This window comes from Sminthopsis crassicaudata, chromosome 1, assembly GCF_048593235.1.
Source record: "Sminthopsis crassicaudata isolate SCR6 chromosome 1, ASM4859323v1, whole genome shotgun sequence".
Taxonomy (NCBI): Eukaryota; Metazoa; Chordata; class Mammalia; order Dasyuromorphia; family Dasyuridae; genus Sminthopsis; species Sminthopsis crassicaudata.
The window spans coordinates 623357630-623379825 of record NC_133617.1 but is presented as its reverse complement, the minus strand read 5'-3'; the positions used below and the strand labels follow the sequence as shown (position 1 = coordinate 623379825).

The 22196-nt window shown below is 32.9% G+C and overlaps 1 protein-coding gene across 6 annotated transcripts in view; it reads right to left on the bottom strand.

The window, feature by feature from the left end:
* Positions 1-22196, bottom strand: part of CPLANE1 (ciliogenesis and planar polarity effector complex subunit 1) — a 122331-nt gene that overhangs the window by 81449 nt on the left and 18686 nt on the right. For 5 of the 6 annotated variants that reach the window (XR_012484806.1, XM_074282632.1, XM_074282634.1 and 2 more), the window contains exons 10-20: positions 21640-21886; positions 21339-21497; positions 20360-21126; positions 18591-18799; positions 17559-17639; positions 15484-15648; positions 12459-12632; positions 9012-9240; positions 8171-8310; positions 5178-5395; positions 929-1093 (exon numbers count right to left, since the gene is read on the bottom strand). Coding sequence is in view for 5 of the 6 variants with exons in the window: in XM_074282632.1 (XP_074138733.1) it covers positions 929-1093; positions 5178-5395; positions 8171-8310; positions 9012-9240; positions 12459-12632; positions 15484-15648; positions 17559-17639; positions 18591-18799; positions 20360-21126; positions 21339-21497; positions 21640-21886 (2554 nt within the window). In the remaining variant the exon portion in view is untranslated. The remainder of the gene's footprint in view (positions 1-928; positions 1094-5177; positions 5396-8170; positions 8311-9011; positions 9241-12458; positions 12633-15483; positions 15649-17558; positions 17640-18590; positions 18800-20359; positions 21127-21338; positions 21498-21639; positions 21887-22196) is intronic. The other variant, XM_074282635.1, reaches the window with a different exon arrangement.

Here is a 22196-nt window from a genome sequence, read left to right as displayed (position 1 = left end):
TCCTTTTCCTTCCTTAAAGAAAAAAATTGAGAAGGCTAAAAAAAATTCTTCTGAACTCTAGGCCTGATTTTCCAATGAAATCAACATCATTTTTTACTTACTATTTATTAGTATGGTTTATCAGAGGGCAACCCAGTATGTTATTCAAGTCCCATTTCTGACACCCCTCAGCCCTGTGCCCCTGCAGAAGAACTTTGACATCTTAGGGTGCATGTGCAAAGTGCAGGGAAGAACAACATTTGTATAGCATGCTTCCAGATCACAAATGAAAACACAGACTTAAGCCCTAATTGCCAGGTATAGTTAGTTATTTTTAATAGTCTTAGACAGAACAGGTAATTGTTCTCCCATGTTAGTCTATAACTTAAAATATTTCACATATGTTTATGGTTGGTCACAGGAAATTTTTGAGAAAAATAAATAAAATCCAATCCTGTCATGCTCTGCAATATGGGCAAAAAAAAGTCTAAAATGTAAGAAGGTGGGAAAGAAAAGCTGACTGATCATCAGTCATCTCATTCAGAGACAAAGGAAAAAGGGGACTAATTTTTTGCCACTGACAGTTCTATTTCTAGCACAGTCTCACATTAAATTGGACAGTCGATAAATAGGGCTTTGTGCTAAGTGCTGAAGACACTAATAAAAATGACAAAGTTTCCCTGTCTTCAGGGAGCTTCAAATCTAGCTTGTATAGAATTTCCATGAGGTAAACTAGCAAGCCAGCCCCAAAACTATTTCACATGGCAAGAAATCCAACAAGAAAGGCTGATTCCAGACAATGAGGCAATAAAATAGACTCTTGCTCCATAACTTCAATGTAAGGATAAGAGAGACATCCATAAAAGAAGATCTAGATGATGAGAAAGTTCTATCAGTCAGTCAGGATGGTGAAGACAAACACCAGGGCCAAGGGTGAAGGTGACATTACCTTTTGCATCACTTTTCTCGCCCATCTCAACTTTAAGATGTACCACTGAGCTGCAGGAAAGGAACAACAAGCTGCCCGAAAAAGGAGAAGAATTCGCTGAAGGATGCCCGACACCTTCTGACGATAATCTTTCTCAGTTTTTAATAAGAGGTCATCCCCATGGTCCTGAGGAAAGCAAAGTAAAAAAGAGGAAATATGTTCAAAAATGAAACGCTCATTAATATCTTTATGTGCCTGGCACTGTGCTAAGTGAGGGCTTTAAAAACATTATTTCATTTGATTAGGGATATCAGTTAAAGAAAGAAATGACAGTTAATTGTCTTTCAACTAAAAAACTGCTCAAGAATTACAAGGCAATGATTCCAACTTCAATCCTCATGCTTCAAGGAAACTGTTGTGTTTCCCAGGACTTTAGTAGCTATTATGTCATGATGACCCCCAGTCATGCTTCTTTCCAGAGCACATCTGGAGATATCTTGCTGACTCCATTTTCCCCATCCATAACAAAATGGCATATACAGTGGCTCTTATCTTGGGGCAGGGAATATTAAGGAAATCAGCTGAGGAACAGCAAAGCATGATGGGCAGCATGTTTCTTTTCAAAGATTCAAACCTTGCTTCTGACCCTGACTCTACAGTCAAGGACAAGTCTCTTACAGTTCCAGTATATATTGTGTATCCCAAATAAGATAATGCCTGTTTAAAAAACTTTGTAAACATGGCATAAAAATGCAAGTCATTACTACCATTACTATTATTATTTTTGCTATGAGAAATACAGCAGAAAGATCATGACTGCACTCAGAGAAATTGAAGACTGAAAAATAATGATAAAGTCAGTGTCTAAACTGGCAAAGCACAAACTTCCAAAAACATTTTAGTGCAGTTTCTAGCTATAAAATCAATATAATTATAAAGTCAGATAGGAAAAGACAACTACTGAAGATCTAAAGTTTCCTTTGCATCAGCTCTTCCATTATTATCACCGCAAACTTCTGTATAGTATAGCAAACTTCTATACCTATTCCAGGTAATATTTTATATTATAATACACTTCATAAAATATTCTTTTTTAACAAAACTATAAAAACAAACAGCAAAGGTTTATATTCACGAGAAGGCAGAAAAATAAAACTTTGCAGAATTTGTTTTTCCATTTAAGATTCAAAAGTTCAAAAAACATGTACAAAATACATGCTTAACCTATAGTGGATTGCTTGCTGTCTAGGGCAGAGGGAAGAAAGAAGACAGAAGGAGAAAACATTAGAAGAGAAGGTTTGCAAAGCTGAATATTGAAAACTATCTTTGCATGCATTTGAAAAAAATAAAAACTATTACCAAAAAAGAAAAAGTAAATTAAAAAGTGAGATGATTTCTATTTAAAATACCTATGGATAATATTATCATTTTCAATAAGGACACAAAAGGACAAAATCAAGATTTAGTAGAGTAACGCTTGTTTAATGAAGCTTGGTTTAATGAAAAGAACACTGGATCCCAAAGAGATTAAATAAAGAGTTAAAGGACCCAATGTATAAAAATAGTGATGAGTGATAAGTTATTTTTGAAGTAAGAAAGAACTAGAAAAGTAGGGAGTGTCATTGAACAAATGGAACAAATTGTGGTAAATTAATGTAAGATTAATTTGTTGTAAAGAAGGTATGAAAATAGTTTCAGAGAAACTAGAAAAGACATGCATGAATTCATGTAGAGTGAATATAGAAAACAAGCTTATTTGCCAATGATTTGATAAAGGAAAACAACTTTGAAAGACTTGAGAATTCTGAAAGATATAATGACCAACTAAGAAACTAGAGGATTGATGAATAAATATGCTATTCATCTTATGAGAGAGAGAGATGATGGAATGACATGCAGAATAAGATACATTATCAGGCAGGGGACAGCCAGGTGGTGCAGTGGATAGAGCACTAGCCCAGAAGTCAGGAGGAATGAGTTCAAATCTGGCCTCAGACTCTTTAACACTTCCTAGCTGTGTGACCCTGGACAAGTCACTTAACCCCAATTACATCAGCAAAAAACAAACAAACAAAAAAACAACAAGATACATTATCAGGCACAAATGATGTGGAAGTTTATTTTACTTGACAATGTATATTTATTAAAAAAGAGTTTTGTTTTTACTTTTTTCCTAAAGAGTTGAGAGGACAAGTGAGGACAGAGCAAGAGTAGCAATGAAAAAGAAAGAAAAGAGAGTCACAAAGAAAAGAAAGTAATTCTAGAGAAATCATGATAAAAACATGCTGCCCACTTACTGAAAGACAAATAACAAACTCAAGGTATAGATTGAGACATGTTTTTTGGGCATGACCAATGGAAGAATCTGTTTGGCTTGACTACATATATGGAATAGGAAAAGAAAGAAGGAAAAAATTATGTGTTCAATAAAATTAGATCAAATTTTTAATAAAAAAGTAAGCCAGGCTTCTTTTTTTTCTTCAATCCAGAAGAGAGGAAAAAAGAAAGGCCTGAAAGAAAGATAAGCACACAGCTTTGAAAGCTGTTCATTCAACTAATTATATATTTTAAAGAAAAATTAGCTATACATAAAATTCCCAGAAAAGAGGGAACAAAAGAAAAATAAAATGTTTTGTCCAAAAATAGGCATTGGTTTTAAATGGTCAATCTAAAGAAGGAAAAAACAGCCTTTAAAAATAGGCAAAGCAATAACAAATAATAAATTGGAAATAATTATTGTATACTTCCATATTTAATATTGGAAGTATTTTTTGGAACTTCTGAAATCCAATTTTGATTTGTTCTGTGACAATAAACACAGAGAGTTATATTGCTTAATGCAGAGGTTCTCAAACTACGGCCCGCGGGCCAGATGCAGCCCGCTGAGGACGTTTATGTGGCCCACCAGGTTATGGCAAATGGGCTGAGGGGTGGAGACAGAGTGTGAGGTTTTGTTTTTACTATAGTCCGGTCCTCCCACAGTCTGAGGGACAGTGAACTGGCCCCCTATTTAAAAAGTTTGAGGACCACTGGCTTAATGACTTACTAAGAATGTTATATGAAATTACTTATTCTTAATTTAAAAGATTTTATATGTTTCAGAAGACAGTTTTTATTAAGGTTTTCTTTTCAAAAACCTTGCAAGAAACAAAATCAGGGCAAATTTTTAATCAGCTAAAGATACAGGCAAATGCAAGAGATAAAATAACTTTAATTACATGTAATTGAAAAGATTTTACATGAACAAAATTAATATAACAAGGATAATAGGGGAAAATTTGTATCCATTATCTCTAATATAGATCAAATATCAAAAACAAATTAAATAACAGAAATGTATAAGACTAAGAGCCATTTCCCAATAGATAAGTGGTCAAAGGAAACGAACTTCTCAAAAAAGACAGCAAAATTACAAATAATCATGTATAGAATCATGTATAGATGCATAATCCAAATCACCAGTAATAAAAAAAATTGCAAATCAAACTCCAGAAGTTTATCTCACAGTTAGTAAATTTGCAAAGATTGTGAAAAGAGAGGCAGAGATATGAACTGGGTCAACCAATCTGGAAAGCAATTTGGAATTATGCAAATAAAGTGACTAAAATGTCTAAATCTTTTAATTCAGAGATTCCACCACAGGATATGCCTTAAGGAAGTCAATGGCAAAAAGAAAGGTCTCATAAATAACAAAATATTTATAGCAACAATTTTTTTTAGTAAAGAAGAATCTGAAACATACTAGTTGCTGATAAACTAAGAAATAGCAATTATATATGAACCTAACAAAATATTATTGTGCTAAAAGAAATAATGAAGATGATGAATAGAAAAGCAAGGGAAAATTTATGGACTGATGCAAAATAAAATAGTCAGAAGCAGGAAATGTACATAACTACAATAATATAAATGGCAAGAACAATAACAAAATAATAGAAAAATTTTTTCAAAATTATAATGACTAAACTTGGCCCCAAAGAGATATACTAAGACACCTCGCCCTAAATCTTTGCAGAAGTGAGGTATTATGGGTGTGGAACAATGCATGTAATGTGAGATTCTTTTAATGTGTTATTTTTTCCTGAACAGTTTTTTCCTCTCTGTTTTATTTTTTGCCATAAAAGATGGCTCTCTGGGAGAAAATTAGAGGGAAAACACTGCAAAGCAAAGAAGATAAAAAATGAAAAATAGTTCATTTTAAAATACAATAAAATAAAAATTGACAGGATTGAGTTTCAAAAGACTTTAAACTTTAACTTAACATACTTACCTCATTAAGCACAGCTGGCTGAGGACAATATAATGGAGGAGATGGAAGATATAAGCCCACAGGTACCAATCCCCATAACCTCTTACTGAAGTCTTTGGCTGAATCGATCAAACACTGAAATGTCTCCGAGAGAATATCAGCATCAGCCATAACTGCTGCTTTCAATACTTCCTGTATGGAATTAAAAAGTAGGCCCACATCTTCTTCTTCAATGGGATCTATAAAATGGGAAGACAAACATTAACAATATCATTTAAAACCATTAATTTATGGAAATTGATAAATTTCAAAGCTAAAAGCTTAACTTTTTTAAAGGTTAATTCTAAAGTATATATTTACATAAAATGAATTTAAAAGTATTTATTATGTGTCTACTATTTGCCAGATACTCTGTGTAAGCACTAGAGGTACCAGATAAAAAGATGCAAAAAATGTAGTCCTTGCCTTCAGAAAGCTCACATTTTAATGAGGGGAAAAATGTGCATGTAAAAGAAATTCAGTATAAGTGGGAGGTAATCCTAGAGAAAAGGCACTAGCACCAAAAAAGATCAAGATTTGAGATGATCTGAAGGAAACTAAAAACTGCAGATGAGGGAAAAAGCATCTCAGGCACTATAACGTCAGTACACAAACATACAGTTGTGTGATAAAAAGGGATATGTGAGGAGCATCAAGGAAGATGACATTGCACAACTGAATAAAAAGAAATAAGAGTCCAAAGAGATTGGGAAGGTAGAAAAGAGCCAAGTATCAAAAAAAAAAAAAAAACACCTTTAAAAGCTTTAAATGCCAAAAGATTATATATTTGATCCAGTGGGAGCCCCTGGAATTCAAGGAAGGACTGATGTGTTCATACTTGTGCTTCAGAAAAATCACTTTGGCAACTGAGTGGAGAATGGCCAGAATGCAGAGACAAGCCAGGGAAACCAAGCAAAAAGCTACTGTGATAGTTACAGGCATGTGATAATGAGGGATTGCACCAGGCTAGCTGGCTCTGTGACCAGAGAAGAAAGTTATACAAAAGATGCAGAGAAGGTAGACAACTAATTGAATTATGGGATTGATGTGAAAGCTGAATCAAGGAGAACCGAAGGTCAGGGGACTGAGTGACTAGAAAGATGACAGTAAAAGAGAAGTTGGGAAGAGGGCAGATTTGAGGGAAAGATAATGAATTCTGTTTGAGTCACAATGGAACATCTAATCAGAGATGTCCAAAAGGTGATAAAGAAACTTTTTATTGTTTAATCATTTCAGTCATGTCCAACTCTTCATGACCCTTTTCTGGAGGTATTCTTGACAGAGATACTGGAGTAATTTGTCATTTCCTTCTCCAGCTTATTTTACAAATGAGGAAACTGAGGTATACAAGGTTAAGTGACTTGCCCAGGATCACAGCTGGGAAATGTCTGAGGATAGATCTGAAGTTGGATCTTCCTAACTCCACACCCAGCACTCAGTCCACTGTGTCACTGAGCTGCACCAACAAGAGCCTAGGCAGATATGAGAGACAGTGTGTGTGTGTGTGTGTGTGTGTGTGTGTGTGTGTGTGTGTCTATCGATCTAGGAATCACATAAATAGATTACTAAATTCATAGGAGCTGATGAAATCACCAACTTAAATATTTTCCTTTGCCTTACAATAATTTTTCATAGATATTTGGATGCTTTTAGGTAATCTGAAGGCCACATTCTTTTAAGTCTCAGGTCTGTCCCTTCATTCTGCTTTTTTTTAGTTGTAGCTGAGAGCCCTGCTAAGCTGCAGTCCCAGGAGGAGCAAGCATCTCTGCCTTTTGGTCTTTCTTAGCAAGGGGGAGAAGGGATGGGGGAGGCCTGGGAGAAGCAAAGTTTTTGGTTGAAAAAATAGAGGAAAGTATGGTTTGAGGAGAAATAAAAAGGTCTCAAAAAGTTGCTGTGGTAAGATAGTAAATTGATTAGGAAGGAGCAAAAGAATCACTATGCCAAAGTGAAGTCCCAGTTAAGAATATGTAAAATCAAGTGTCATGAACCCAATTTGAATAATTTCATCTTTATTATTTAGAAGAAAGTGACTAGGAGTGAAGGTAATAATTGAAGGACTAATATAAAGATGAGTCTTGGCAGAGGAAGATTCCAATAAGGCACCATGAGACTACAGAGAAGAGAGAAAATAGAAGAGAACTGACTTACCAAGATGTCAGGACAGCCAGTATGAAAGTTAAAGCCTTAGAAAGAACTGAATGATAGAGGCAGTAGAGACTACAGGAAAGACAAAGAACACACTTAGGGATTGCAAGGCAGAAGGAAGGTAGAATCACAACAAATTATAATCAGATAAAGGAAATTTAGTGAAAAAATGGGAAGATCAAAGACCATTTCTGCAGCTAATATGGGGTAGAGAGGTAGGTCATGGGAAATGAGCAAGATGAGGAACTAGGAAGTAAAGGTGTTTGAGGGATTCTCAAGATATATGATAAAGTCCTACAGGAGTTGAGGAGAAGGGAAAGACTGTGAATTAGGCAATGAATTCCTTGAAGAATGAGGAAAAGTGTCCTGAAGAGTGGTGGATAGTGGCTACCAAAATCCTGACTGAAAGATAAACAGGGATTTAAAGAAGCAAGGTTACTGAGTGATGTGGCAGAGGAAGACTCTGGAAGCCACACTTTGAAAGCAAAGTGTGTATTCCTTTCATCTTCAATATATTAAAGAGATTCTCAATGAAGAATTATTAGAAGAATGTAAACAAGAAATGTACCACAGTAAAAATTATAGAGGGATTATAATATACATACATAAAAAAGAGGACCCACAAAAATATCATAGATCCATCAAGGCCTTAAAGCATGATTTGAATTTTACTAAGTTTGGGAGAACTCAGGTGTTTAAATTGCAAATAAAAAATTTTCAAATAATAAAATTAAGATGTGGTTCAATTTGTGTACAGATTTTAGAAACAGCATGAAAGGCCTTACATAAATTAATACGATGTATGTAATACCAAATGATAGGAACCATACCTGTAAACTGTTTGTATTTAGGACCCAATTCATTAGCCACTTTCAAGGATGCTGGCTGACCTAGAAAACATTGTAGTTTTTCCTGAAAGATTCGTGTTGGAGTCATGTTTAATTGTAGAGCTAAGTCCTTTTTCTTACACCTCAAATCATTTGGGAAAGGAAAAAACAAAGGAAAAGGTCAATCCCATTCTAGAAGAAGTAAAAATTCCAATGTTTATTACATATCTTTAATTTATGAAAAAGACAGTTATGTATAATAAAACAGCAGATATTACAAATATAGCACATTACAATTTAACAAGTTCCTTGTCTAAAACTATACTTTAAGAAACAGATAGAACAAATATTATTATTCCTGATTTATGAATGAGGAAAATGAGGCATATAAAATTAAATAAATTGATTTATGGTTTCATGGCAAACAACAGAAATGGGAACAGGGGCTAAGAGCCTAGTTTTTAAAATTCATAGTACAGTGCTCTTTTCACAAAACTATACTGTTCTCATGTTCAGAGATCAAATAAAGATCTAGAGTCAAAATACATTATTCAGAATTTTAAAAGCAATAGAACACAAATCACTTTGATTACTTTAGAGACCCTCAAAAGAAAAAAATGAGAATATAATGAATTTCTTTCAATTTCTATATAAAAATGAAGAGTCTGTTTTTAATCTTTGAAGATATTCACCTCTTTGAAGGTGAGTATTAATTTGAAATAAATACATTTGGATGTGACAAAGTTCCTATATGAAAAACAAGTAATAGTAAAAACAAAAATTAAACTCTCAAAATTATGACAATAGTATGGTAAATATGGACTTATAATTGAAAAATACACACCTTGATAAATTGCTGTTACTTTTATAGCATAATTTGAAGGCTAAACCAATTGAAACAGCCATCTTCCAATCACCAAGTCTGTGAGCAAGCCACACAGCCTCTGGGACCAGACCAGTAACAAACAGCAATTCAAGAGCATATTCAACTGTCCATAGATAAGATAGATTTTGATCTCTAATAACACTTGCCACCTTAGAATGTTGTAGAGGAATGATTCGAACAGACTGTTCTGTGAACAAATAAAGAAAAGGAGAATACATAAAATTTTAAGCATATTTACAAAAACTTGAGATTTTTTAGGATACCAGCATGCTTATTTAAATGTTTATATTGACCTCCCCAACTGGCTGATTGGTTCATTCTTCTGCAATAAAGTCCCAAACTGTAAAACTGTTTAAGATTTGGGATTATTTGAAAGAGAGAGTGTGCTTGCAAGTTTTGGGGGTAGTTTTTTTGGTTGTTTATTTAGTGTTCTTTATTTAGTATTAGTGGAAATCCTAGGCTGGCTTCTTTAAAACAAAGTTACAGAAATTCAAAGGATCCATATGAACTTGTGAAATGATATTTAACATATTCTAAAAGTTCCTTTTCACTAGCTATAAGAATTGTACAAATAAAAAGACAAACATCTGAATTTGACTCACTAATCAAGATTCATTTACACAAGTTTACATCAATCAACAAATATAAAAATGTCTGCATACAGTCTAATAGATTTGAAGTTAGTACCCTAAAGACTTATTTAATTCATCCTTCTATAAACTATTATCCTAAAGGGGGTTTACTATGCTAGGGGTTAGAAATCAAATTTAAGATCTTAAGCCAGGAGCTTCTGGAGCAACAGAACAACAGTTCACATGCTAGCATTATACCCTGTCCTGTTATATGACTTTAGCTTAAGCTTAAGCTTGATCATTCTACTCTACCCAGTAAGTCTTGCTTACTGTTTACTTCCCCTTTAGTTTCTCAAATGTAGCTGCCTATAATCTGTCAAACAATATTCACTATATTATAATATACCTAAATCTCTAAATCCACCTAAATTCAACACCCACAGTTTCTGTTTATCTAAGCCAGGACAGAACTTTGTAGCTTCAACAAGAGAAAAGTAATTAAAAGCATTGGACCTGTGCCTGAAGGAAGAAGTCTCCATGAAGAAAAAGGATACAAAAATGTGGGTCTGAAACTACTAAAGACAAATGTTACTGACCTAAAATTTTTGCCTATGATTTATTGTATGTTTAAAAGTTTCAAAACAAAACAGAAATTATGGATCAAAATATTTATATATTATAAAGTTACCCAAGAAAATTACCACTGAACTCTAAAGAACAAAAAAGAAAAACAGTCAATTTTAACATGGTCATGGAAAACAACATAAAAAGAAAGAAAAAAAACAATCATTTATTAAGCACCTATTATGCACTGGTAACTGTGCTAGGCACTTTGGAAATATTTTCTCATTTAATCCTCACAATAACTTTGCAAGGTAGGTGAGATTATTATTATTCTCATTTTCAGTAGAGGAAACTGAGGCAGACAGAGGATGATTTATCCACAATTATACAATTAGTAAGTGTCCAATGAATTTGAACTTAGATCTTCCTGCCTAGCCGCCTGAAAAAATGCAGACTATCACATTAGATGACCTGGATATTCACAAGCCAATTGTGCTACTTGCTATTTAAGCAAACTTGACCTCACTGGGCCTTTTTTTTTTTTTTCATCTGCAAAAATGAGAGAGTTGAACCAGATGATCTTTCAAGTCTCTTCCAGTTTTTAAAGTATGATCCAGTGAAGATATAGAGAAGTATCATTTCTAAATGATTAATTAATCAAGATGAGGTATAACTATATGTATTATTATATATTGGGAAGTATTGGGAAGCAAAAGTCCTTAAGGACCTGTTTTAATGAACAATGAAAATACTTTTAATTTATCTATCAACATAAATGACAATGTGGCCTAGGGGAATCAGAACTAATCAAAGTCAGAAGGACCTGTGGATGTTCATTTCCTATATTTGTCACACACTGGATACAGAATCCTGACAAGTAACATCATTTCTCCCTCTTAGTGTCCCAGGGAAATCTCTGTGACTAGAAGTTGCACAGCACGTGCATCTTCTGCATTCCAATAGACAAGCACGTTCCCTATACCAATGAAATCAGAGGTTTGGTGTTAAAAAAAAATAAAAATAAAAAAATAAAAAAACCTTATTAAATAAAACTAAGTACTTTTTTTCTAAAATGTTTGGCAACAATGTGTTTTCAAATTGTCAGTTATTCAAATATACCACAACTGAACAAATCGATTAACTTCTCTGGGTCTCAATTCCCATATCCAGAAAATGAAGCAGTTGGATTAGATGAAGTCTAAGGTCCCTTGAAATTCTAAAATCCTATATTCTAAATCCCCACATCTTTTACATGATAAAAACAAAAGTAAACTTCAATCCAATACTTCACTAAATGATCAAAAATTTTAAAATCATGATATCTAATAAATACATGAAACTTTTCTTTATTAATACTTCTGAATGTATATCTGAATATATGGAGAGCAGTTCTGTTCTAAATAGTCATAGAAACCATAAAATCTAAAAAGTGGGAATGAAGTCAGATATTTCTATATGAAAGATTACATGAAGATTCACAGATTGAGGGGATGGGGAGGAAAAGACTATTATATTCATTCATAAACAATTCAAAATACATCAAAAAACTTTTCTTTTATAAAAAAAGAATATCTATATAACATCTATTATAAATAAAGCTTGTCCAGGTTCCATTAAAACAGGACTTCTTAAACATTTTTCCATTCATAATCTCTTTTGGCCCAAGAAATTTTTACATGGCCCCAGGTATATACATATATAAAACAGGTATACAAAGCAAACATTTACTGATAATAAATTACAATTATGACCCTCTCAATTCAGTTATGAGACCCCATATCGGGTTGTGACTCATGGTTTAAGAACCAGGGCAGTAAAAACATCCAGGAATCCTTATGAACATCAATTACTGAAAAGAGATGACAAAATATTTCCAGTCGATGAAAGTAATAACCTTGATCTTACTGGAATTTTCATATTACAAAAGTCAACTCAATTCAAGCTAGAGAACTTTTTTTAAATGTTGTCCAATCGGAAGCATAATTAAGAGATGGCTGTTACTTTGAAGAGGGCTGTTTCATTTGAGTAATGAGGTATTACTTTGATTACAATAGGCTGAGAAGTGAATGAGAAGAGAGGAAGTATAAACAAAGATAACTAGACAACTTTTTCCAGGAAAAAAAAAATGAAAAAGATTAGAATTTAAAAGATGATAACTTCTGAGGACTTGAGAGTCAAATATTAACCACAAGATATAAATGAGATGAAACTCTGCTTGAGCATTGTTTAAGCTGAAGCATTGTAAAATATTATCCTTTCAATAAAATACCTGTTTCTATGTGAAGTGGAGGAAGAATGTCCACATTGTGAGGTGGGAGCACATATAGCTGCTGGTTGGTGAAATATGCTGCCATGAATCGAGCCATGCACTGAACAACTACAACTGCAGCCTCAGGATGAACATTTCCGATTAGTCCAAAATCACAATGAAAACTCTCTGAAACTAAAAAGCAACAGAAATATAGACAGTATGAGGGGCCGCTGAACAATCCAGAAGGAAAGTGTTAAACATCAATCTGACAGCAGTTCTTCATATAAAAAACTATTCAACATACTTAAGACTATGAGGGGGAAAAAACCCTATGAAAATATAATTTGTCATTATGGTGTCTAACCTTACAGATAATAGGAATGTTAAATTACAAATTCAAGCACTAAAAACAGAATAATTTTAAAATAAAAGGAATTTTATTAAAATAATTCTAGTGATACAAAAATTATAATCCTAGCTATTTTCTATGTTAGAAAACTACCCCAAAAATACATTTTAAATACTCCAGAATATTACTAGCTGGCATTCATAAACTAGAAAATTAATGCTAATTCTAAATTACTCTACTAAAATTCAGGTTTTAAAAACATATAAGATTTATATCACAGCTAAAATAGAAAATTCAATCTCACTTCCCCAGTAGTAAATTTAACATGCAGATCACTGTATGTAACAGTATGTACTGTGTAAGTGACAATTATAGTTTTTTCTAATAATACTAATTGCTCAATTTTGACAAATCAAGTTGAGGAAAGTAGGAAGGAACCATTAGTTTTCTTCAGATTTGAAAGAAAAGAGCATGTCCAAATAAAAAAGTATCTCATGTAAAACTATTATAGTTTTCACCTCACTTATAGCTTGTGTTAATATTCATTTGACTCTCAAGTCCTCTCTCAAGCTATCCTCTTTTCAATTCTACTCTTTTTCAGTTTTTTCTCTTGAAAAAAAGATATCTAGTTAACTTTGTTTACAATTTCTCTCCTTTCATTCACTTCTCAACCTTTTGTAATCAAGCGTATGACTTCATCACTCAAATGAAACAGCCCTCTCCAAAGTAACATCTTAATTGCCAAATCCAAAGACTTTTTCTTAGTTCTCATTCTTTTGATAGTTTCTGAAGAATCTGATTCCTCTGTTCTACTCTTCCTAAATGATTTCTCCTCTTTATTATCTCCTTTATAGGATCACCATCTATATCAAAAATTTCTTAAACTTTTTCCACTTGCAACCCCTTTTCATCTGAGAAATTTTTATATGGCCCCAAATATGTAGCTATATTTTAAAAGGTATACAATCAAAGATTTACTGATAATAAATCACAATTTCATGACCCCCACATTTAGTTATATAACCCCATATGGGGCCGCAATACACAGTTTAATTAGCTTAATCTCTATCTTGTCCCCTAACTGTGGCTTTAGCCACTTCCTAGGCTTTGTCATAAGCTCTACTCTCTTTTTTCTCTAAATTCTCATCTTAGTGACCACTGTTGCCATTATCTCTAGGCACATGATTTCCAGATCCACAGATCCTTCTCTGGCCTCTCTCCTGAACTTCAATGTTGCATCACAAACTGCCTCCTAAGCATTTGGAACTGTATTGCTGAGGGCATTTTGCAACCATCCTAAGATAAATGATAAGAAATAATGTTATTTTAGTATTCCTGACTTGGACCCAAACCTATAAAATATAAACTTTCAAGGAAACAAAGTTCTATCCTCCTGCACTTGATTTTCTATTTGTCAAGACCTCATTAATCCATTCTTTAACGATAGTTTGTATCAAATGAACAGGTACTGACTTTTATTTCAACAGCATCTCAAACTCAAATCCAAAATCAAAAAAAAGATACCAATTCTTTTAGAACACAAGTCAAGTCACTTCCCCAATCAGTAGGTCCTTATTAATTCTAGGATCAAATATAAACTTTTCTGTTTGATATTTAAAGCTCTTCACAAGCTGACTATAATACATTTCTTACATACAGAGTGGCTCACATCTCAGTGCAGTTTTATGTAATTAAAACTTTAAATTGAATTAATACCTTTGGGCTATACTATAATAGCATAGAAGTTCTACTATGTAGTACTACCCTTCACTCTCAATATGACCCTGTAAAACTGGCTTTTTTATTGTCCCTCATCCATAGTAATCCGTATTTCTTGTCCTCCTTTTTGCATTGGTTGCTCCTCAGACCTAGAATGCACTCCTCATCCCTGATTTTTAGAAGCTTTCCTTATCTTCCCTCTCCCCCAGCTGCATATATACTAGTTGCTATCCTACAGTTCTTTGAGGGCACAGACTGCTTCAATTATATTTTTATATCCTTTTCTCTACCCTCCAGCCTAGCATAGTACCTGCACATAGTCTACTAGGTAATAATAACATGCTTGCTAATTAGTTAGATTCTAGTAATTTGAACAATTCAAAAAAAGCACCCAGCAGTTTCTTTAATAGGATTTCTAAATATCAAATAATAACAAAAATATCCCAAGATAAAGAGATTATATATAAAACTAGATAGAAAATCATGATAATCTAGATCAATGTTCTTTCTTTAAATATTTACAATGTTTCATTGTCAACAGCTTCCAAATTGAAGCTATTATAATTGTATGCTCTATGTTCCCATGTTTACCCATTTTTCTAATTCTCCAAGGAAGCCAATCCCTTTAACAAAGTTATTATGCATTTATATCTTTCTACTTGCTTAGTGATTTAATATTTAAATCTAACCTAAAAAACAAGACATGAAGATATATTGTGACACATATTAAAAAAAGAAAAATGATGACCTTATTAAGCCATCTTAATAAATGATGAGTTAAAGAAAAAAGAAATGTGTTGAATAAAGATATTTGGAACATTAATATGTATTCCTTTTGGAAAGAATTTAGCCAATATTATACAATCAAGGAGATTTTCATCTTGGAGGAAGATCATCAAATTTTCCATAGCAAACAGTCTATATTCATATACTTTTGACACTAGAAAAATTAGAAATATTTCTATAAAAACATACCTGGAAAATATTCTTCTTCTTTGGTAAACATCTGAGACTGTCTCAGTATTTCTCTAACCAAGTGATCACACATTCCTTGAGCATCATTTAAATTATAACAATAGAGGTGACAATACAACTGAGCAAGATAATACCGTGTCTGAAGAAAGCATGTCCTCTTTCCTCCTTGACCAAATGATAAAATATTAAACTTTCATTAAAAACAAAAAAAATTAATAATATTTCATTCTTCGTTCATTCTTAATAAGCTACAATCTTTACCTCTGGGATTATTTCTCATTACTCCCCTTCAGTTTACATTTCAGCAAGGCTGGCCCCCTTGATGCTCCCCATTCTCTGCAGCTGGCCCGTTGCCTCTCCTTACTCCCTGACCTCCAGTTCTCAGTTCATTTGCCATTTCCAATGGTAAGTAATTCTTAATGCTATGAGTTACTGCTTACTCTCTCCTCCTGAAAAAATCACGCTCACTGAGATCAGAGTTCCCTACTTTGTCTGTATCAATCAGTACTTTGCACATAGCAGACCTGATATCCAACAGACTGAATTGGTTGAATGAGGATCATCCACGTTTCAAAAGATTCTACTTTATTTCAGATGATGTCAGGATGACTAATGCTCAACTATCTAAAAGTCTGATGGAGGCTGACTAATTGACAATGGCTCTAGGTAAAACAGAAAGAAAAGCAGTGCAACCTCCTGAGGAACTGTGCACCATGAAGTATTTTCAGGTAAAGGCTTCCAAAGTGGTCAGGACTTACAAGCTCCTTCAGGGCAGGGATTGTGTTTTGCCATTTTTATATCCCCCAACACCCACAGTACTTAACAAATGTTTATTGATTGATATTTAAAAGTTGGGAAAACTCTTCTAAAACAGTACTTTTCCAAAAAATTCATAATGGAAAATGCTATCAACATCCAGAGAAAAACTGTGCAGTCTGACCGCAGATCAAAACATACTATTTTCACTTTGGGGTGGGGTTTTTTTCGTGGTTTTTCTCTTTTGAGCTATTTTTTCTTTCACAATGTGACTAATATGGAAATATATTTAACATGATTGCATATGTATAATTGATATCAGATTGCTTGCCATCTTGAGGAGAAGAAAGGAAAGAAAAATTTTAAATTCAAAATCTTTAAAAAAAAATGTTGAAAGTTATCTTTACATGTGATTGGAAAAAAAGTTGCAAAAATAAATTAAGTAATAGGGCAGAGTACTTTCAGCCAGGAAGAAACTATCCTATTACCTCAGTCTGACATAATATCCTCAAAAAACAATCCTCTAGAAATTCTACTCAATTACTTTTTATGGAAATCTGTTGGGCAAAAGTAGTTTGATCCTGCTTTTAGCATGGATAAACTTCTCTGAGCCATGTTAGTAGACAGAAGTTTCATATCTTCCCAAAGAAAATGCTTCAGAAAAAAAAGAAAGGAACAATGTGTAGTTCTTAGTTCCTATTTCTAAATTCTTCCCCAGTTTAAAAAAAAATTACTTTAAAATCTCAACTTCTCTCATTTTCAACATGTAACTGGAGTCAGTACAGATTCTTTCACAAACTTCACAGATCCCTGGAACTGAGAAATTACTATAATTTGCTGTATTTGAAGTAAGATACACTGAGATGAAATTTTAAAATACACCTTTTTGAAAACTAGTATGAATCAATTTTCTATTATATGTGGACATTAAAAATGATTTCAGCAGTATGACTGGAGTTATTTTCAATTAATTCACATGATATATTAAATGTCATAGATCAAGTGACATATTTAGTTCACTCTAAGTTAGCACATATAATTTTTTCTTTTTTAAATTAAATTTTATTTTAAGATCTGCATTTTCTCCCTCCCTTCTCACCTCCCACGAATTGAAAAAATAAGGAAAAAAAAACCTCTACTACAAAAAACATACAGTGAAGCAAAAACTAATTCCCACTCTGGTTGTGTACCCAAAAAATATGCCTCAATTCATACCCTAAGTCTTCCCTATTATAAGAAAGCTACAATTTCTCATTGCAATTCCCTAGAATTGTAGTTGGTCATTAGGCAACCATTTCTTAAGGGGACAATACAATTACCTAATGCTTTGGTTTCTTGTAGTGCTTTCTTCCATAGTTGAACAGATTCTTCGTATGATCCCAAAAGAAAGTATTCCTCACCTCGAAAAAAAAAAAAAAAGAAAAGAAAACCAATTATCACTGACATTATTCAAACTCATTTCCTATTGGCTGGCAAATAGTTACATGAAATAAATATATCACTAGAAACACTATAATTTCCCTTCTATTAAGACTATTTCAGACAGTCAATATTTACAAGTACTGCACTGGGAAAGAGATGCCAAAGAAAAATAATCACCAAAGGAAAAAAAATTATCCAAAAATGTTCATGGCAATATCATTTATAAGAGCAAAAAAAATTGACAATGACCCAAAAGCTCTATAATAAGGGAAAAGCTTAGCAACTCTGTTATATTATTATAAAGGAATAAAATACAACACTGAAAAAAGGATTCTTTAGATGTTAAATAGACATATGACTTTGAGCAAGTAACTTGCTTCTCTCTAACTTTGTTTTTCCATTCATAACATGAGAAAGTTGGAATAGACAATGTTTAAGTTGAAAGGTTCTTTTGGCTTTAAAACCTACAAAAATCTATGCTACTAATAAGGACAAAACACCAGATAGTATATATACCCTGATTTAACTACATATAAATATGTGCAGTTACTCTCATAAAAAAAATAAATAAAAATAAAAATAGGGGGCAGCTAGGTGGCGCAGTGGATAGAGCACCAGCCCTGAATTCAGGAAGACCCAAGTTCAAATCTGGTCTCAGACACAACACTTCCTAGCTGTGTGACCCTGGGCAAGTCACTTAACCCCAGCCTCTGAAAAAAATAAAATAAAAAAAATAAAAATACCTCTCATTAGCATTAAGTTGTTTTTATACAAATTGTTTATTCATAATGAAACATTAAAAGAATGACTTTTTATTTCATTGGCTTGAGAATAGACATGATAAATACTTAACACAGCTTCCAAAATGAGACAAAAACCAGTAATGTATTTTTAATCACATGGACTGAAATTCTTTTTAGAACACTGACCAATTATAGACTTTAGCTCCAAAGCTTGGTTCAAGCAACATCCTGCTGTCTGTAGAACAGCTTGAATATGGCACAATAAGGATCTGACAAAGGACTCTTCATTTGATATTCTTTCAGTTAACTGTCTGTCATCCTTAGGGTCCAACCTACTTAGATGAGCTTGATACCATAAAGTTTGCTTATACAATAGCTGCCAAAGGTTGGATAACCTGCAGAGAAAGTTAGGTATGTTATTTTTTTTAAAAATCCTTACAAACTAGAAATGAATATGTAATGTATACATACTTTTTATATATATAAAATAGGTAATTATGATTTTCTGAATATCTATCTTAATTTGAATTCTAAAAAACATATATTTTATTCTGAACAGCTACTTGCACAAATATTTTTAGGATACTCAAAAACTGGTAAAATTTTTCTAAATTATGTAATTTCCTTGAAACTATTTCTAGCCAAATGAAAAGATGCTCCAAGTCATTATTAATCAGAGAAATGCAAATTAAGACAACTCTGAGATACCACTCTACATACCTGTCACAATGGCTAGAATGACAGGGAAAAATAATGCGCAATGTTGGAGGGGATGTGGAAAAACAGAGACACTGATACATTGTTGATGGAATTGTGAATACCTCCAGCCATTCTGGAGAATGGTTTGGAACTAAATTGTCAAACTGCATACCCTTTGACCCAGCAGTATTACTACTGGGCTTGTATCCCAAGGAGATCTTAAAGAAGGGAAAGGGATCTGTATATACAGGAATGTTTGTGGCAGCCCTCTTTGTGGTGGCCAGAAACTGGAAACTGAGTGGATGCCCATCAAGAGGAGAATGGCTGAATAAATTGTGCTATATGAATATTATGGAATACTATTGTTCTGTAAGAAATGACCAACAGGATGATTTCAGAAAGGCCTGGAGAGATTTACATGAACTGATGCTGAGTGAAATGAGCAGGACCAGGAAATCATTGTATACTTCAACAACAATACTATATGATGATCAATTCTGATGGATGTGGCCATCTTCAACAATGAGATGAACCAGCTACATCCAGCAAAAGAACTCTAGGAAATGACTATGAACCACTACATAAAATTCCCAATCCCTCTATTTTTGTCTGCCTGCATTTTGGATTTCCTGTGTACAGGCTAATTGTACACTATTTCAAAGTCCAATTCTTTTTGTACATCAAAATAACTGTCTGGACATGTATACATATACCGTATTTAATTTAGACTTTAACATATTTAATATGTATTGGTCAACCTGCCATCTGGGAGGGGAAAAAGAGAGGAAAAATTGGAACAAAAGGTTTGGCAATTGTCAATGTTGTAAAATTACCCATGCATATATCTGGTAAATAAAAACTATTAATTTTTTTTTAAAAATAAATAATTATGTAATTTCCAAATCTAAACTGTTGATATTTTCCAAGTATCTGATTAGAAATTTCTGTACAGATGTTAAAAATGTAAAGAAATTCTTATGAGACTGCTTGTCATCTAGGGGAGGGAGTAGAGGGAGGGAGGGGAAAATCTGGAAAAATGAATACAAGGGATAATGTTATAAAAAAATTACTCATGCATATATACTGTCAAAAAAATATATAATTATAAAATTAATTTTTAAAAATATAAAGAAATTCTTATAAATATTGCTTTTGTTCCACATGTACTGAATTCAATGTAAGTCTTATAATGCCTTTAATAACCCAAAATCTATTTAAACCTTTAGTGACATAGTAATTTAAGTATAAAATCATACCTGTGACCTGGCTTTTGAACAAGATTTATGGCTTGAGGAGGTAACTTTAAAAAACTATTCCATGACCATGGTTTCTGAGTACAGTTGTAAGAAAAATTTTGAAAAATAGGTACAACTAATGATTCATGATTTACAGTCCTATTTCCGTCATCTGATGTTGAAATCACCTGATGCTGAAGAGTATATATGCCATTTAGACTGTCAGAGACCATCTTAAGTAAGTTGAAACAACCCAAAAGGGTATCTGAAAATAACTGATCTTGCTGTTGCTGAACAAATATCAACTGAAGAGTTTGTGATGTCAACTTTATCAAATGTCCCACAGTCTGTCTATATCTTAAATCCCAATACTGAACAGATAAACATTGATGAAAAAATTGAAAGACACAGTGCAGCCATGCATTATGCCTTAAAGTCTTATTTAAATAAAAATTCTGTTTAGGAGAAGGACATTTTACAAACTGAAGAATGTAGAAAAAATGAGTAATGCAGGTTACTGTATAATTTAACATTAATTTTTTGTGTTCCACATTTTTTGAAATTCCAATATTCCAGGCTGCAAGGAGATTTTTCTGGATGGAATGCAGTTCTGTTATGATATCATCTTTTTCCTTAATATCATCCTTTGCATGAATTGTATCAAACATAGATGCAAATTCTAGTCTTCCTTCTTCAACTTCATCAAACAAAGAATCACTTTTCTGACTCCAAAAAGGGAAAAAATGACTGAAAAATTGTTTACTGTTATTACTTTCTTCTATTTCATCCTGAAATGAGAAAAAAACACCTGAACATCAAATAACTGTAATGCTACTACAGAATCCAGGGAATGCTGCTATAGATACAGTCAGGGTAATGATGCTATAGATATAATCAGGGTCCCCCAATTCTCCTTCCCCTTTACAAGCAAGAAACAGAAGTTGTTTCTTGAAGCAGCACTGAAATAAATCACTCACAATAAAAATATGAGGGCAAGTACCTGCAAATCTGACATTTTCTCAGTCAATTCCCCTATTTCTTCCTCTGCCTGTAAGAATCTGGGGATAGCAGAGACAACTGAACTTTGGTTTCCTTGATGCTTTAGTAGACAAGATCGGAGTGAATCCAATGACCGTAATCTCAGATTTTTTCCTTTAGACTATAAAAGGAAACAACGTAAGACTACAAACTCCTACTTTCATTACTTTTCTATACCAGAAAAATATCAGTGTACAAACCAAATGGCTTTATTTATTGTTTTAATTTTTATAATGCAATATGAATGTTTTACATTATCTTACCTGAAATATCAGCATTTGATGTATGTTCTCAAGTCGTTGGGTGGATTCAAGTAGAAATGATTTCATAAGTACTGATGGGGATAAATTATCAAAAAATCGAAGTACTGTAACCATATATCCATCAGAGACAATTAGGTAGGGTAATCTTGAGTGTGTTTTTACAGAAAATTTCTGTCTCATTGGGTCATTATCAGAGGCTGATGAATCAAGGGAATAACTTGAATCTTGAGGTATATATTGTTGTGGTCTAGTAGGCAAACCCCAAAATTAAAAAAAAAGGATAAGGAAAGTCAAATTTACAGGGAAATAATAAAATGCTTCCATTTTATGTTGTCTTCCAAGAAAAAAATGCCAAAAAAAAAAGAAAAAAGAAAGAAAGCAGAAATAAAAAAGTGACAGTACAAAAAGATAATAGAGCAAGAATGAAATGCAAAAACATTTCTTCTCTTTTCTTCTTATTTAAACAATAATGTATTTTGTGTTAAAAAGTATGTTTTGTAAATTTTTATCATTATTTTATATTTTCAGCAAATTGTAGCATTTTCATCAACACTGAC